Source organism: Eleutherodactylus coqui, chromosome 9 (genome assembly GCF_035609145.1).
Source record: "Eleutherodactylus coqui strain aEleCoq1 chromosome 9, aEleCoq1.hap1, whole genome shotgun sequence".
NCBI classification, from domain to species: domain Eukaryota; kingdom Metazoa; phylum Chordata; class Amphibia; order Anura; family Eleutherodactylidae; genus Eleutherodactylus; species Eleutherodactylus coqui.
In genome coordinates this window covers 89,342,458-89,360,824 of record NC_089845.1, presented here as the reverse complement: position 1 = coordinate 89,360,824, position 18,367 = coordinate 89,342,458, and the positions used below count along the sequence as shown (strand labels likewise).

The following is an 18,367-nucleotide window of genomic DNA, read 5'->3' as shown; positions in this document are numbered from 1 at the left end:
TATTTCTTCTGCACGACTGAATTGCTCCTGAAATCTATGAGAACGAACCTATAAAATCAATGGGTTCTATTCTGTGTATTGCAAGCACAAAACTTTCTTGTGACACTGGCCTTATGACCACACTTTAACCCCTTAGTGACTATGGCCTATTTTAGACCTAAGGATGTGATAATTTTTTAATTTTTTTTTTATTTTTCATCTCCACTTTTCAAAAACCATAACTTTTTTCCCCACAGACAATAGGACCGTATGAGGGCTTGTTTTTTTGCTGGGTGAATTGTAGTTTATATTGGCACCATTTCTTGGGTACATATAATGTATTAATTTTTATTTTTTGGTGAACAGGGAGAAAACTCCAATTTGGCTATTTGTTTTTCTCTTTATAGCGTTAATCCTGGAGCATAAAGGGCACAATTTTCTTTTCTTTTTTTCTGTGGGTTTGTACAATTGAGAACCCAAACTTTAGAGTAGGTTTTTTCCAGTTTTTTTTTTCTCCAATGACTGAGCTTTGTGAAGTCTTGTCGTTTTTGTTTTTTTTTTTCTTTCTAAAAATATTTTTATGTCCCTGTAGGGGACTAGAACCTGCGATGCTATGATTGCACTAATATATTAAAGTACTTATGTACTGCAAAGTATTATTGCTTCTCATAGTGGTCATAGTGCATGGCAAACCCAGAAGCCATTGTCTGGTGTCTCAATGGCAACCTATCGGCCCTCCACTATTACATGGTGGAGGACTGATGACATCACAAAGGGAGTGCCCTTTTTGTCTGTGAACACTTTACATGCCCGTATCAACATGGATCGCATCAAGTAAGTGGTTAACTGTCCCAGTCACAGCTGGTTCACGCTGCAGATGGCGCAGGCTCAGCTTCTGAGCTCGTGCCCTCCATAGGATGGAAATTTCCGTCCATTCGCAGGAACCCCTTCCTGGCCAGTGTGTACATTTTACGTCCTTGGACAGGAAGGGATTATTTTAGTCAAGACCTACCTTACTCATTGAGAATCAGGAACCCCTTATGACATGCTGGAAATGTCCTCCATTTGTGGTCAAGCATGTCTAAATCCTACGTTCCATATTACGGAACGTTTTGGCAAGCATGCCCGGCATCACTGCAGTAATTTCTTGAATAGTTTGTGGCTTATTCCAGTAGACTTTCCCTTCAGGAGGGCACACAAGAACTTAGCGTTTTAATTACCTATGTTCACTAATTGTGGGTAGAATTCCACAAGTGCTGTTTTTGGTGGGATTTATGACGCAACTTTTTTAAAGCATTTTTAAAAAATATTTTACAAGGCAAATACTATACATGAAAGTCACGGCCAAAACCCACCACGAATGGTGTGTGAGAATACAGGCTTGAACAGCTTTTATTAAAGGTACGGTCCCATCTTATAAAGTAATAGCATTTCGCTAAGGAATGGCATCACTTTATGATTGCTGGGCTTCAACCTCAAACCTCACTGATCAGAAAAAGGTGACGCAGCTCAAAATCAGCACTTCACCCCCTTCACTTTTCCTTGCACAGCGGTACTTGCATCCACCTGCTGTCCAGGGAAACTTCAGCTGACCCCCCTCGAATGGCTGGGGCCCTGCTGTGCAGGGAAAGACTGTAGAGGGGCCCACAAGATTAGTGGGGACCTCAGGGGTCAGACAGCTACCAATCAAAGTGATGGCATATCCTAGCAATACTTTATGAGATGGGAGCATCAAAATCAAGGCCAAAACGTGGCTAAAAGTGTGTGTGTGTGTGTGTGTGTGTGTGTGTGTGTGTGTGTGTGTGTGTGTGTGTGTACATCCTTGCATGATTTTTAGAGGATTGTTCCCATCTCAAAGTTCTTGCATGTCTTTAGGAGATATTATTTTGGTGGAAGTCTAACCCCTGGTGACCCCACTGATCCTGTGGGCCTCTTCAGTCTTTCCCTGCGCAGCATTGCTCTGGCCACCCACTGTGCACAGCTCCACTTAAGTAATGGGGGCCAGCTGCAGATCCCTGGATAGTGGGTGAATGGGAATGCCACTCTGCAGGGAAAACTCAGAAGGCAATGCAGCACGAATTAATGCAACCCCTTCATTTTCTGGATTGGTGGGGGTTTCAGGGTCTGAGCTCATGGATCATAAAGTAATGTCATGCCCTAGGGATGGGCCATCACTTTTAGACGAGAAGACCCCTCTGATGAACACCGTGCAAGAGTGTATTTACACACTCTGCCCTAGAGATGGGAAGACTGTTTTAAAGGGAATTTGTCACCAGGTCTTATGTTGCTTTAAGTCCAGACACTCTTTCTTTTTCCTTTTCTTTTTGCTGCAGCTTGCATAAAATCGATGCTCGGCATGTCCGAAACCTGCTAAACAGCGAAGTCCTCTCAATGATGTGTACCTGAGTGTTCATGAGCTGCCAGCTAACCTCCCCAAGATGTACAGCTGTTAGTTGGAGTACAATATAGGGGAAAAGTTATCGAGCAGTTGTGGGGGAAATTTGCCACTCGTTAATACAAGGACTTGTAGCTCGTGCCGCAGCTAAAAAAGTGTTTGTTTTTTTTTTGTTTGTTTTTTTAGCAGCTGCAAGAAAAAAAGTGAGTGCTAGAATCGGGTTGTTGTAACTACAGTACTTTTATGCTGCTCTTACATAGGGCAGTATAAAACTGGTGACAGATTCCCTTTTTATTGCTACCATACTGAATGATCTCAATATTCTGTTAGAATGTATGCAGTAAATCTTTTTATAGCTCTTCTGTATTTTCACTTATTTTCTACCTTTTTTGTGCAGCGCCCAATGCAGATTACTCTACAGAGTCCAGGTTGCTGAAGGGAAACCTCAGTCCATCTTTCTTGGAATATGACCTTTTCTCTGTACATTGCTACATGGTGGCTCTCGGCAGGAGCCGTTATAATGTTTCATTATATAAAGCACTAAGTAGCTATACAATTGTGCTTTTGTATTAAGTGGTTATCAGTGTTGTGCGGTTTACTTGACTCAGTATAGTGAGACTTTTGTCAAGCAGAGCCTCCTCCATTACTGGTGGGTGGAGGTCATGAGTGGGACTAGTGAAGTATGCACTAGTAGTTGCTGAGTGGAACCCAAAGCATTTCATGTATCTGGAAAATGAGCACTGTCCTCTGAGAGGCTGCACAGTAATGTGATCTCTGCGTCCGGTATGTTTAATCCTAAAGATGCTCTTTCAACATATTCTGCATAACATAATGACTGGATATGTATACCCAAAATGGAACGACCCTTAAAAGCAAACTTATACATGCATATTAATGTTAGATAAATTACGTTTTTAAGGGGCTGTCTTAGTGACTGAAGCCCACTCGACGATTAGCTCTGGTGATCATTATGATGGAAGTGTAGTATTTCAAGCATGCCATTCAAACTAATAATACATAGGCTAGGTCCGCCATGGTAAGCTGTTTTTTGTTAGCAACTCTCCAAGTTGGCTAATAACAGGGGAACTAAACAAGGAGCCTCCCTCCTTATATCTATTTAAAAGACCACCTCCTTTGGGGGATACAAGATAAAGGGATGGCCACTTTCTTGTTACTACACAACATACATTCTTCTCCACCTACACAGCTCCTATTAGACAAATCATCAGGAGATCTGGCTTTCAGTACCATCTCTATGCTGACGACACCCATTAATGCACCTCTTCCTGTGACATCACAGAACCGTTCCTTCAGAATGCCACTGACTGTTTGCTGTCTCTAACACTATGTCCTCTCTCTACCAAATACTGAACATCTCAAAAAATGACCACCTGGTGTTTCTGCCCTCTGTTAACCGACCTCATCCTGACATCTACATCTCAGTATGTGGCACCACCATAACTCCCAGGCACCACCATAACTCCCAGACAGCACGCCTGCTGCCTTGGGGTTATATTTAACTTCGATCTCTCCTTTACCTCCTAAATCCAATCTCTCACCCGAACATGTCAGCTACATCTCAAGAACATCGCAAGACTCCACCCATTTCTCACTATGGACCCGCTAAAAATGCTCACTGTTGCCCTCATCTACTCTCGGCTCGATTATTGCAACTCTCAGCTGATCAGCCTCCCCTGTGCCAGACTCTTCCCACCCCCTCCACTCCCCATCTCCAATCCATCCTGAATGCAACAGCCAGACTCCTCTTCCTGCCCAACCACTACTCAGACGCCTCTGCCCTGTGCCAGTCACTGCGCTAGCTGCCCATCAAATACAGAATCCAATTTAAAGTCGACACCCTCATCCACAAAGCCCTCCACAGCACCACACTGCCCTACATTGCTTCCCTCATCTCAATCCATCACCCAGCCTGCGCCCTCCGCTAACGAAATCAGACTAAGTGCCCCTTTAACCCGAACCCCTCATTCCTGCTTCCAAGACTTCTCCAGAGCAGCACCAGTCGTCTGGAATGCGCTACCTAAAACTATCCGGGCAAACCCCGACACACACAAATTCAGCCCATGCCCTAAAAATGCACCACTTCATGGAGGCATACCACATCTCCTAAACCAAACCCCTCTGTACTCCCACTGATAACATGCTCCCTGTCCTACTAACTGATTACAGATGGCAGGGATTGCAACCTGCTTTACCTTCTGTATCGCCCTATTTGTAGTATGTAAGCTTGTTTCCATCAACTGATTTCTTCATTTAACCGTAACATGTAAGACGCAACGATCGCTTTTTAGCGATTTTGAGCGATCATCACTCCGTGTAAATGGGCCTTTACCATAGCACATATTGCGGACAACCTTCTTACTGGCTCTGGTTGAAGTGTCCTTGCCAACTTCTGTATGTCTCCTAAAGTGCCTGTATCAGTGCTGTACCAGTCAACCATGGATGAAGGAGACCGTCTAATGAATCACGTTTTGTTTTACATCCTGTGCATTTCTGGGTGCAGTGGACTTAAAGGGGTTGTACCGCGCCGAAACGTTTTTTTTTTTATTCAATAGGCCCCCCGTTCGGCGCGAGACAAACCCAATGCATAGGCTAAAAAAAAAAACGTTTAGTACTTACCCGAATCCCCGCTCTGCGGCGACTTTTTACTTACCTTACCAAGATGGCCGCCGGGATCTTCACCCAGGATGCACCGCGGGTCTTCTCCCATGGTGCACCGTGGGCTCTGTGCGGTCCATTGCCGATTCCAGCCTCCTGATTGGCTGGAATCGGCACACGTGACGGGGCGGAGCTACGAGGAGCAGCTCTCCGGCACGAGCGGCCCCATTCACCAGGGAGAAGACCGGACTGCGCAAGCGCGTCTAATCGGGCGATTAGACGCTGAAATTAGACGGCACCATGGAGACGAGGATGCTAGCAACGGAACAGGTAAGTGAATAACTTCTGTATGGCTCATAATTAATGCACGATGTATATTACAAAGTGCATTAATATGGCCATACAGAAGTATATAACCCCACATGCTTTCGCAGGACAACCCCTTTAACTCCCTATTGGTTAGCCTATGTGAGCATTAACTAACTTTTGTGGGAAAACCCCCTTTTCTCCTATTTACAAGAAAGGGGGAAACCTTACAGATAAGTGGGAATCTGACTGCTGGGAGCCCCTCCGTAACTAAGAACTGTGGTTTCAAGTATTCAGCAACAAATTCACCAAGAGCTGTAGTGTTTTTTTTTTTTGTTTTTTTTTTTGTTTTTTTTTTGTTTTGTTTTTTTTTTACCTAGCCATATGAGGCCTTGTTTGTTTTGCGGGATGAGTTGTATTTTCTAATCGCACTAGTTTAAGAAACATACAATGTATTGTATAACTTTTTTAGTAACTTTTTACTAGGGTTACCACTGATCATGGCTGTTAATCCTCTAAATGCTGCCGTCAATTCTGACAGCAGCATTTAAATACCTGAATTGTTCGGTGGTCCCTAATCCCCCCCCCCTTCCCCCTTGCATGGCTGCTATGAATACATGCATCTGAAGGCATGTAAACTATTGCAAGTCCAAATTCTCTATGGGGACAAAAAAAATCTGAACATGGGTAAAAAAAAACAACTTTTCAATTGGAAAAAAAAGGAAGTTGAAGTTAAAGGGAAAACCCCCTTTTCCCATAAATTAATAAAAAATAAAAGCATGTTTTGTTTCGCAGGGTCTATTAAAGTCCGAACTATCAAAGTAACAATTTTATCCTGCGTGGTGAAGGTCATCAGAAAAAGAAAATTCCGGAATTATGCATTTTTGGTCACTCAGTCTCCAAGAAAAAAATGTAACCGGTGATCAAAAAGTTACATAAACTTCAAAATGGTACCAATGGAAAGTACAGGACATCTCACAAAAAATGAGCCCTCACAAGTATGCCAATGGAGAAATAAACCTATGGCTGTCAAAATGTCTTTTAAAAAATAGAAGATGGGGACCGGGAACCCGAAAATTTAATTTTTTTCCATAGTACAGCAAAAGTATAACTCTATAAATTTGATATCCTCGTAATCACACAGTCTCAAAGCATAGTGTTATAAATGTAAAAAAGCTTGTATCAGCAGCACCGAATACTACCCCACACTGGGTCAGGCCAGCGAATGCAGGAGCCAGGAAAGGAGTTCAAACCAGAAAACTCCAATGAAGATCCGTGTAAAAAGAAGTCTGGCAGCATGTAGGGATGTAGTATCCAAATGATTTATTGCCCCATCACCAACTTAACAGCAACTTTTCGGCCTTATGGCCTTCCTTAAGTATCTTTTGAATACTGCATGCTGCCAGACTTATCCTTTTTACAAAGAATAGTGTTATGTCATTTTTTTGCAGCAGTATGTACGCTGTGGAAAGAAAACAGACCCGGAATTGAGTTTTCAATTTCAGTCCCTTTTGGAAACTTAAGTTTACTTCAAGTAAATTATGTGGTACATTAAATGGTACCGTTGAAAAATACAATTTTGCCAATAAAAAAAAAACAAGCCCTCCATTAGCTATAGAAACAGAATAAATAAAAATAAAAGTTAAACCCATAAGGAATTTGCCCTTTCCCCACCCCATTTTTTATGGTTCAAAAGTTTATTTTGTCTGTTATGCAGATATGAAAGTTACAAAATTGTGGTAACATTTTCATCAAATAAACATTTTTACGTTAACCTCAATTGTTTTCCTTTGTCTAATTTTCTGTCTTATTCTTTGAAACAGCCTTTTTTTTTTTAAATATAAGTATGAACTCTGATGCTATCAACATTTATAGCTTGTAACTTCTCAGGTTAATTTCTGGTATCTCTAGCTTCAGTTACAGATTGGTTAGACTGAGAAAAGGAAAACTTAAACATGTCTAATATAACAGCTTCTTATGAAGAAAGATCGAGGAAAGAAGGGGGGGAAGTAAAGAGGGCTGGAATGTTGAGAGTGGGGGGGGGAGGCTTGGTCAGGGGCGAGAGAAGGGTGGAGGGGGGGGGGGGGGAAGTCATCTCGTCTCTTGATTTGAGGGTTGCGTTTTCAGGGTCTGGTGGTATCCGAAGGGTCATTGGTTGTGTTTGGGAGTGACCCCCTTTCTAGCCATGGGCCTAGGTCTTGGGAGAAACGGAACTGATTCTATAGCGTCCAGGTGGCTTGGAAATTGTCTAGTTTCGTCTCGTCTCTGGCACAAAGCTCCTCCATATATTTTGTGATCTAACTCCTCCAACCACATTAGCCTGGAGGGGGGAGTTGATGATTTCCATTTTTTTGGGATTACCAGGCGCATTGCCTGAATGAAAAATCTCAATAGAGAACCTTTTGCTTGCTTCTGGGAGCCCGGGAACATTGAAAGTAATGCAATCTCAGGAGTTAGCTGTATTTGATTTCTACTAATTGCGGTGTAGAGGGAGTTGATCTCCCGCCAAAGAGGTCAGATCAGTGGACACCCCCACCAGATGTGTGTGAGTGTTCCAGTTCCCGTCTTGCATCTCCAGCAGGTATCCGGATACTGGGGGAATATTCTCGCCAATCTCGCAGGTGTCTGGTACCAACGCGTTAAGATTTTATAGTTTAATTCTTGTAGCTTGCTGGACATGTTTATTTTGTGGGTTAATGTATAGGCCTTTGCCCATGACTCCTCTCCCCACCCCATTTTTTAAAGGCAGGAACTGAGAAGGTGGAGGGTGTTCCAGTCTCCTGTCTGTAGGCCAGGTTGGAAAATGCTGAGGAAGCTGCTGCTTGACTACCTCTACTCTTTCTAAAGGTGGCGGACTACAGGGCCTCACTCCAAAACTCAATAGTATGATGTTACCTGTCCAGTGTAAGGGTCCTTTTTACATGGGCCAACCTGACGGGCACAAATGCCTTATAGGTCGTCTCAGCCATAATCGCACTTATGCTTTTATACAGGAACGAGCATCGCTCGATGAATGGAGGTGGAGTGGGCCAGGTATCACTCTGGCCTGTCCACCTCCATTCACAGTAATGGTCCAATTAGATGGTATGAATGTCGGGCAAACTATGCCCGATGTTCGTCCCTGTGTGTCCTCGCTCCCGTGCTATTGCAGGGGAGGTAGTAGCTCTGGTTCGCTCACAGAGCGGCCAGTAGGGGGGCGGGGAGACTGCAGGAGATTTCACTCCTAATTGGCTGCTATTTACACTGAGCGATCAGCTCATCGTCCATCCCTTTATGCAGCATGGACGATGAGCTAATACTGGCCGTTCAGTACTAAACGATCCTCAATGTTAACCCCTTGAGTGACACGCCCGGAAATTTTCCGGGACGAGCTCCACTGCTCATAGCGACATAGCCCGGAAGATTTCCGGGCTATGTATCACTATGGGAGCTGCAGAGCACAATGCCACAAGCTGTGGCAGTGTGCTCTGCCTGCACAGACCCACAGAGAACAAAGCAAGGGCTTTGAAAAACCAGCAGAAGATATTGCCGATATGCCGGCAATCTCCTGCTTTGTTTACAGGTTGCCATAGAGACCATCGGCTTGTCAGAAGCAAGCCGATGGTCTCTGTGGCAGGGAGAGCTGGTGCTTGGCTGTCAGAGGACAGCTAGGTACTAGCTCTTACAGCAGAGATCAGAGAACCTCCGATCTCTGCTGTGTTAACCCTTTACATGCTGCAGTCTATGTGCCTGCAGCATGTAAAGGGCTGTCACTGCAGCATGTAAAGGGCTGTCACCATCGGACCCCCGGAATGTGATCAGGGGTCCTGATGGGTCCCTGTGGAAGTCCCCTAAAGGGACAAAAAAAATTAAAAAATTTAAAAAAAAATTATAAAAAAATAATAAAAACACTTGTCTCCCTTTACTTTGTAAAAAATCAAAAATACAATCACACATGTGGTATCCATCAGTCGTAATGACCCAGAGAAGGAAGTTAATACATTATTTAACCCCTTAATGACATGGCCCCTTTTTTTCTTTTTTTCCCCATTTCTTTTTTTCCTCCCCCCTGTTTAAAAAATCACAACTTGTCCCGCAAAAAACAAGCCCTTATATGGCCATGTCAATGGAAAAATGAAAAAGTTATGGCTCTTGAGACGCAACTGCAAAATTAGTTGAAATTCAATGATTAGACCATTTAAAAAAACCTGCCCTGGTGGGCACGACAGGGTGGTAGGAAACCCGCCACTCAAGGGGTTAAGTCAGTGAACAGGGGTGGCGGAAAGCGTGGAGAGAGAGTATGTGTGGGGATGAGTGTCGGGCATAGTTTGCCCAACATTCGTCCAATCTAAATGGACCTTAAAACAGGCAGCCATTCATCTGTGAGCAACTGCCTATTTATACAGGCTTGTTCATCATTCAATCAGGGCGTGCATGTACACCAAACGATTTATCAGTCTGTGTAAAAGGGTCCTAAATCTCCACGGGGAGCCACTAGGTAAGCGTGGAATTATAATCTGGTCTCCCTCAGCAGATCCTGGGCTTTCCCGTCTCTAGAGGTTCCTTTCTGTGTTGCTGTACCTTGACCGGAGGTTTGTGGTATGGGACCTCTTGTTTTATCTGGTGCTTCCATCAACAGATGGCATTCAGGTGTGTACTAATCTGGGTGATGCCTAGTATTACCAGGGCAATTGATGAAGAATGGAGGGCTTTCAGAGAGGATCTCCAGCCAGTCCAGAGTAGAATTGCCCTCCTTAAAGAGACTGTTAGGTACTTTAGCCTTATAAGCTAAGCTTATGAGCTCAAAGTGACTGACCCACTGAATCCAGGGATATAAAAAAAGTAGTGACAGACATGCTGATTTCAGCGGTTTGTGACTTATAGGGTAATGTGTAGTGGTTTATAAGAACTTACAGCTTGTTCCTGCAGATCCCAGGAATGGAGGAGTCCAGTTCATTCATGAGATGCTGCCAGCCCCGCCCACCCTTTGTGATTTTTCCAGTGATTACTCTGTTTAGCGATAACTGCCAATCGGAGTAGGTGGGTCTAGCAGCACCTCATGAATAAACTGAACTACTCTTTTGATGGGAGCTGCAGGGCCAAGCTGTAAGTTCTTAAACACCATTGTACTTTACCCCAAAAGTTATAAACTGCTAAAATCTGTATGTCTGTTATTACTTCATACTACCCGCAGTGAAAGCAGCATAAAGGACATGACCGATTCTCTTTAGACAACCACATAATCTGCATCACTGAATTTAATCAAGCTGTATTCATGATAAAAGAATTACAATTTGTATTCTTTTCTTACACAGTACATTGTTATACACTCATTGTCAAAAAATCAAGCACGTGGCAGTTGTCTGAAGTAAATGAAACTTTGCGTGTGACAACATTATAACATTGCTGTAAGTCGGTGATTACAATATCTGAGCAAAAGGATAATTTATTGCAGAAACTGGCCGCCTGAAGGGAAGCTTCAGTACCCTGTTGTACCACCTATAGCTTGGATACAAGATGTGATACGGTGGGCATGGAGGCTCTTGTACCCTGTTCTACATCCTCTAGCTTGAATACAAGATATGATACGGGTGGGCATGGAGGCTATAGTACCCTGTTGTACCACCTCTAGCTTGAATGCAAGATGTTATACGGGTGGGCATAGAGGCTCTAGTACCCTGTTCTACTTCCTCTAGCTTCAATGGAAGATGTGATACGGGTGGGCATGGAGGCTCTAGTACCCTGTTGTGCCGCCTCTAGCTTGGATGGAAGATGTGATACGGGTGGGCATGGAGGCTCTAGTACCCTATTGTACCATCTCCATCTTGGATGGAAGCTGTGATATGAGTGGGCATGGAGGCTCTAGTACCCTGTTGGGCCATTTCTAGATTGGATGTCAGATATGATACGATGGATGTGGAAAAAATGCGGAATTTCCGCTGCTGGAATCGCTGCAGAGACTTAGTTTAAGCAATCTGAAGCAGATTTCTAAAATCTTCATGTTCGCAAAACGTCTGCAATGAATACACAGCATGTCTGTCTATGCTGCACAATTCAACCCCTGAGATAAAAGGATCTGCTACAAAAACCAAGGCCAAATCGTACCATTTCGGTGCAGATCTAGCCACTCGGTTTTGCAGCATAATTGCTGTGGGTTTTCCATTGCAGAATGCCCGCAGCAGTTGCGCTTGGTCTGAAGGTAGTCTTGCACACCACCACCCTAAACTAGTTTATTATAGGGGGTTTTCCAGCAGTGCGAACTCTGGACATATGCGGGAGTTCTTCGCTATAATACTTCTACATGTTTTGTTCCTTGCATGAGAAATATGTAAATGATAAACATGCATATATATTACTTGACCCACTTTCTTTCCCAACTGAAGTAGCTTTTATTCAGGCTCAATGATATAGTGTGATAGTTGCTGAGCAGTTCTAAGTCAACTTTATGCACCAGTAGTAAAGCAGTCTTCTTGTCTTCGGTTAGAATTGCTGGTTTAGCAAAACTGAGAAGGCTTTTGTTATGGATGTGTTTGTTTGCCTTATACACAATAAGGGATTATGAAAAATGGTGCATGCAAAATGTAGTAATGATCCTCTGACCCTTCACTCTATACTATCTGCATATTTTGTCCACCAGGTAATCACAGGAGGTAAAGAACACCCTTTTATAGTTGGAAGCTCCCTTTATCTATTGTCCTGTACAAATCTTTATATATTCACTTGATCTTTATTTGGTGGTTTTGATACTTTACATGTGTGTGAGATTCCTAAACCGTTTGCACAACAGATTCCCTGGCAAACATTAGGCGAGCTGCAGGCATGATGTTATAGAGCAGGAGGGGCTGAGCAGATTGATACATAGTTTTATGGGGAAAGATGCAATATAACCGGTGCTTGTTCATTTATATCTCTGCTCCTTCTGAGCTGAACAGTCCAATGGGCGGGCCTATGAATGACTGACAGCTATCTGTGTATAACTTTACATACAGACAGCGGTCAGTCACTGATAGCCCCGCCCATTGGACTGCTCAGCTCAGAAGAAGCAGAGATATAAATGAATAAAATACAAGTTTATACGAAATCTTTCCCCATAGAACTAGATGTCTATCTACTCCACTCCTCCTGCTCTTAAAAGGGAAGCTGTCAGCTTGAACAGGTTGTCCAAACTGCAGGCATGATGTTTGGACAGCCTGTTCAAGCTGACGGCTTCCCTTTTAAGAGAAAATGAGAAATTGAGGTTTTAATCGGGACACTTTACTGACATGGCAAAGAAAAGGTTAAAAACAAACAAACAAAAAAAAAAGAGTTGTGCCATTGCTGGGGTTGCCTTATGCAGCACAGGCCATGTAGTAGGAAACTGTGCCTCCACAACATAAAAAGAACAGGATGGTTGTTTAGTTTGCCACTGGGGATGAATAAAACCGATCCAACAGCAGTGATTTACATTTGCTATGTTGGGGCTGCCTTACACTGCACTTGCATATAGACCATGTGACGGGGTCATAGTGCATAATTACGTCCTATCATTTTGCTTTACAGGTATCATAAGTTATACAAGATCAGTCAAACGCTAAACTTGCAAACTTAAGGCTTGCAGGTTTGTTTTCTTTCTTCGTGCCCTTCTAAGTTGCCTGGCCGCGGAGACCTATTTGTGGCATAGGCCTTGAGTGGGCTTTTAGCCAATTAAGGGCCCATTCACATGGGTGTATTTCCCATCTGTGTGCTATTGTGTATTTCACAGACTGCACACGGACCTATTATAGCCAATTAGACTATTCACATAGGCAATTTTCGAGTTGGGTAAGAAATCGCAGCATGTCCTATTCTGGTCTGTATCATGGAATTGGCCATGCAATGTACATTGCCCAAGGGGATCAAACAGCATATGGATGGATGTCCATGTGCTGTCTAATGCGAGTTGTGCCAGAGAAGATCCAGTGCAATGCTTATGTCCTTGTGAATGGGCCCTAAAGGTGTGCTGTGGATGTCATTTTCAGTCTATTGGAAAATTATTGCTTGTCTTTATGTTAAAGGGGGTGTCCCACTTCTATGTGTTTTGCTGCTGGAAGCAAAGGGCTCCGTACATTGTGCAGTGGCCTGAGTCCTATGGACGTGAAGGGGACTTCGTACACAGCCTGCCCCAATCTAGCCAACTGCACAGAGATGGAGCTGTCTGCTACCTGTAGCGAAACACCTAAAAGTGGGACACACCTAAGTTGTAATATGCAGAATGGAATGATATCCAAATAATTATGCAGTATTCCCTGGACATCACTTAAGTGTGTGGTCGTGCTTTATATATATGTATCTAGGAATGGCAGCCAATACCACCTACGTGTACATCTCATGCTGTAGCCTGTGAATGCATATTCTACTCTACTCTTGGGTGCACTAAACTAGTGGTATCAAGCATCCTTGGCTGCACCTCTGTTATAAAGTACTGTAAAAGTTAGGACCCCCCACTAAATCTGGTTAAACTCTGCCAGCATAGCATCTGTGTCTGTGATGTTTCACTTTTCCTTAGGCAGTAATGGGAGTAATTAATGTGCTATATAAAATGCATCCTATTACTTCAGACTGTCCAGATGACCATTGTGATGCGTGTTGCTTGTGTACCTTTATTGATCTTTGCAGATGTTTCACCCTCTTCTGTAGTTCATCCAAAAACTAGAAGCATAATTGAACATCGAGAAGATGTTGCATCCATTTAAACTAACCTAAATGTAAAATAAAGCTTATATTGGAAATCTAAAGCAGAACCACTGAACCACTTAAAGGGGTTGACAGTTGTAAATTACGGATGGCCTATCCTTAGAATAGGCCATCAAAAGTAGGCCTTTGGGGATCTGCCACCTGGGAATCCACTGAACAGCTGTTCATTGAGCGGATTTCTGCAAGAAGTAGACAGCTCCATTCTCACTACAGTGGTCCGACTTGGTATTACAGGCAAAGTTCACTTCAATCAGCAGGGGCAGATCCCCTGCTAATTTTACTATTGATGGCCTATTCTAATGCCCCATTTACATGGGATCACTGTCGGCTAATTGATCTGCACGAACGAGTGACGTTGAAGGTAGTTGTTGGCGCTTGTGCAGAGCGTTTTGGACAGGCGGATCACTTTGGAGTATCGCTTATTTCTCGTTTAGCACTTCACATTTCAATGTGAAACGCACAGCTGGGAGCGATTTAGACGCAGTAAGTAGCCAGCAAACAAGCAATTTGATTTTTATGCTGGTTGAAACTGAGCGACAAACTAAATGCAAAGCCATTATGCAATATTAGTTTACTTTTAAATGTAATGATGATCTCGCATTTACGTTCTGTGAACGAGTTTTGGTGGCAGTGGTTTTGTGTAAATGGCCTTTTTTAAGGATTGGTCATCAATGGTTTACAACTGGACAGCCTCTTTAATAAAGCGTGAGTGCTGGGTAAACCTGAACGGTATTGGACGGCCAAAGAATACGGTTTAAACAGCATTTACTAATGTATCCTACTGCTTTTTACCTTTTTTTTTTTCCTTTTGTTTTTCTTCCGTCTCCTTCATTTTCCCTGCAGGTAATGAACTAACACAGCAATTTTCTTACTCCAATACAGGCGAGAAATCTGAAACTAGCACATGAGCAAGAGAAAAGTAAGATTTTATCAGAGGCGTTACAGACATTGGCTACTGAACACCACGAATTAGAGCAGTCTCTTGTTAAAGGATCCCCTCCACACCACAGTATTCTCAGCGAGGATGACTTCTATGATGCCGTCTCAGGTAGATGATGTAAACTCCTCTTTGATCTCCTCTAACTTCTACATCATTTTATCTTCTGTTCGATGCATTTTCTGTACTTGCTGTGCGTTGTCCTTCACACGGATTTCACTTTGACACAATTTAGGATCAGGGTGACTGTAGTGATACAAGGATAAACATTATAAATGTTACTGCCTATTTATTTTATTGCTTATAAAGGCAGATTAAAGGTCATTTTCCATGTTAGGACAGAAATACACAGAAAATCAATACAAGTGCTCTCCATGTTCCCACTGAATCGTTAATTTAACAGTTTGCCTTTCCAAATCTGGTTTTATATTTCTCCATTTTCAGTGCCCTTGAAATTTTAAATAAACTTTATGGGTAATACATTACATCCAGGGACAATGTTGTCAGCTTGCAGGATAATTCCTTCTTGATGTGACAGTTCATAGTCCAGACGCTCTGGAGTTGCTATACTTGTTTCTGGCACAAAACTGACAAATCTAGAAAGAACTAAAGAAGTAAAAAGTACAAGATCTTCTGTTCTCTTCTTGGAGGTTCTCCATCCTTGCATGTAAATGAGATCTACTTTTCTATCAAGTAGTATTGTGGGAGGTGGGTAGATCGATGGCTATAAATATACTGTAGGTCACCGAGCCGAGGGTTCAAATACTCTATAGCAGACTGCATAGATTTCTTATACTGGGGAAGCTTCCTGTCCATTATTGATTTGATATGAAATTTCCTTATCCTTTCCTAGAAAGTCTACCACAGTAGAAGTGTGTATTTATTTGATTTTACAGCAGCTAGGACACACAACTTTATAATACACATTGCAGCTGCTGTAGAACATCTTTTTTTCTAATTAGGAGGGTGGTACTACATATTAAAGTGACCTTCCAATCAGAAGTGTGAAATTGTTATGAAAGTCAATACTTACCAGGGGTGATGACCTATTTATTTTTTCCTCCACTCTTGCTCCTAGCTCGGCTCTACTAGTACAGAGCTGTGACCGGTGACTACAGTTTAGCTGCAGTGCCTAGTCTGAAGTGGTCTGGGACACGCCCACTCCCTCCTCTGCAGCCTCAAAGGGTTATATGCCAGACTACTTTGGACTAGGCACTGTCTAAGATCACAGCTCTGTCCTTTTAGCTCTTGCTCCTTGGCTTCTCTTTAGGTCTGTTTAAGGAAAAATATGTAGCAGATAATCATTCTCCCCCCCCCCCCCCCCCCATAGGTACTGATTTGTATATCAAGTCTGAGTTGCTGACTGGGTGGTGGGGGTCACTTTAGGTGTTGATGCAGGAAAAAAACTTCCTCCAGAAGTAATCTGTAATAGACTAAGGCTAGTTTCAGATGGGCCGATATCACACTTTCCACCATGTGAAAGCCCTGTGGATGCGAGGTATTTTCATGTGAAAACAGCCTCTCATCACTACAGGAAATCCCTTCAATCCCGTGGGGATTCCCCTCGCCACAGCTGTCACAACTGCGGCAGAGGATTGTGGGGGTCTCTCATTGCTTTCAATGGGGCCGGCGCTGGTGCCGCCAGTCTCCTTGCACACAATGGGCGATATCACAAAAAGATAGAACGTGCCTCGCTTTTTTTCTTGCAACATCACATCAGCAGAAACATTGCAAATGTAAAGGAAACCATTGAAAATCATTGGTTTCATAATTCTGTGTTTCCACTCACTCTCTCATTGTGCTAAAAACTGTGTGATTTTTCTTATCTGTGTGTGAAACCGGCCTAAAGGTGCCTTTTACACAGAACGACTATTGTTCAAGAAATTACTGGGTTGTTTGCATTTGACCAAGCATTCAGTGTAAACATAGCCAACGATTGAATGATGAACGATACTTTGTTCGCTTATTTTTCACCATTCACTTCATGTAAGCATGGAAATCCTCATTGGCTTGTTCGCTAATCGTTCGGTTTAAGTCCCCATCATTCTCATTCACTGCTACAGTGAATGTGAACGATTTGTGAGAGAACTATTTATCTGCCTGTATAACCAGGCTCCTCGAGTGAACCCTGTCATTCGCTCATGCGAATGTTAAATCGTTCCGTGTAAAAGCACCCTAATTCTGTAGGAGTTGATTGGTGCCTAAAAACACAACTTTCAAATCTTATTTGCTGGCACAGAAATTGTTCTTTGATCTGTATTAAAGGGAATCCGTCGTGCACTTTATGGTGTCCTTACTGAGGGCAGCATAAAATAGTGACACGCTGATTTCAGTGGTTAGTCACCTATAGGGTAATGTGTAGTGGTTTTTAAGAACTTACAGCTGGTTCCTGCAGGAAGGGAGGAGTCTAGTTTATTCATCAGTTGCTGCTAGCCCCGCCCATCTTCTATGATTGACAGTTCGCTAACTATTACACTGCATACTGAGAAAACCGCCAAAGGGTAGCCAGGACTAGTAACACCTCATGAATAAACTGGACTAGTTTCTGCAGCTCTAAGTAGGAGAGAAGTTCCCAAACCACTGGATTTTATCCCACAATTGAAGGACTGCAGAGATCAGCAGGTCTGTCATTACGGTGTGCTGCCATCAGTGAGGGCAACAAAAAGTGCACGATGGGCTCCCATAAATGCTGATATAATGCACATAATCTGGTGTAAAGGATTGGTGTTTTCATATTAAGAACATGAAGCTAAGATGTAAAGGAGCCAATATAAAAGGTACAGTAGACTGATACAGTTGTATTATATTGCAGTCTCATTTGTTCAGTATACCTTTCTCTTAAGGCAACTTTACACGGGCCGACTGTCAGGCTCATTGGGACTTTTCACAGGAGTGATAGCCATTCTGTGAATGGAGGCTTGGAGCTTTGGGCCGCCAGCCTCCATTCCCTGCAAATAGATGAAGGATTGTCTGTTTAAGCCGATGGTTGCTTGTTTTTTAGTTCTGCTATAAACCTGGAGACTTTGACAAGTGAGCACCTAATAATGTAAGCCTAACAGTGAAACTAACCCTAACCCTCCATCCTAGCACAAACTCCTTCCACACTGCTCTCAGCCTCAGAGCTGTGCTCCCTAGACAACAACGCAGCCAATCGGGAGCTAGGGGTGTGACAGGAGCGTTCCTGTATCTAAGGCCTGTCAAACGCCTAGCTTCCAGTGGCATCAAGATACAACAGTACCAAAAGTGTCTTTACGAACCTTTGAAACAATATGTACTGATAAAATTCTCCTAGACTCACAGTAGATGACACTACAATCCTACTGGCACTACAAGAGCCCACATTAGGCCGGCTGCACACGGACTGGTCAGATTTTGCATGCAGGAGCCCGTAGCGAATCTGGCTCTGACCACCGACCCCACGTACCTGCTTTCTTCTGTATTGC

The 18,367-nt window shown here is 43.1% G+C and overlaps 1 protein-coding gene across 2 annotated transcripts in view; it reads left to right on the top strand.

The window, feature by feature from the left end:
• Positions 1-18,367, top strand: part of OSBPL1A (oxysterol binding protein like 1A) — a 111,133-nt gene that overhangs the window by 42,251 nt on the left and 50,515 nt on the right. For both annotated transcript variants that reach the window (XM_066578037.1, XM_066578038.1), the window contains one exon: positions 14,870-15,035. In XM_066578037.1, coding sequence (XP_066434134.1) covers positions 14,870-15,035 — 166 coding nt within the window. The remainder of the gene's footprint in view (positions 1-14,869; positions 15,036-18,367) is intronic.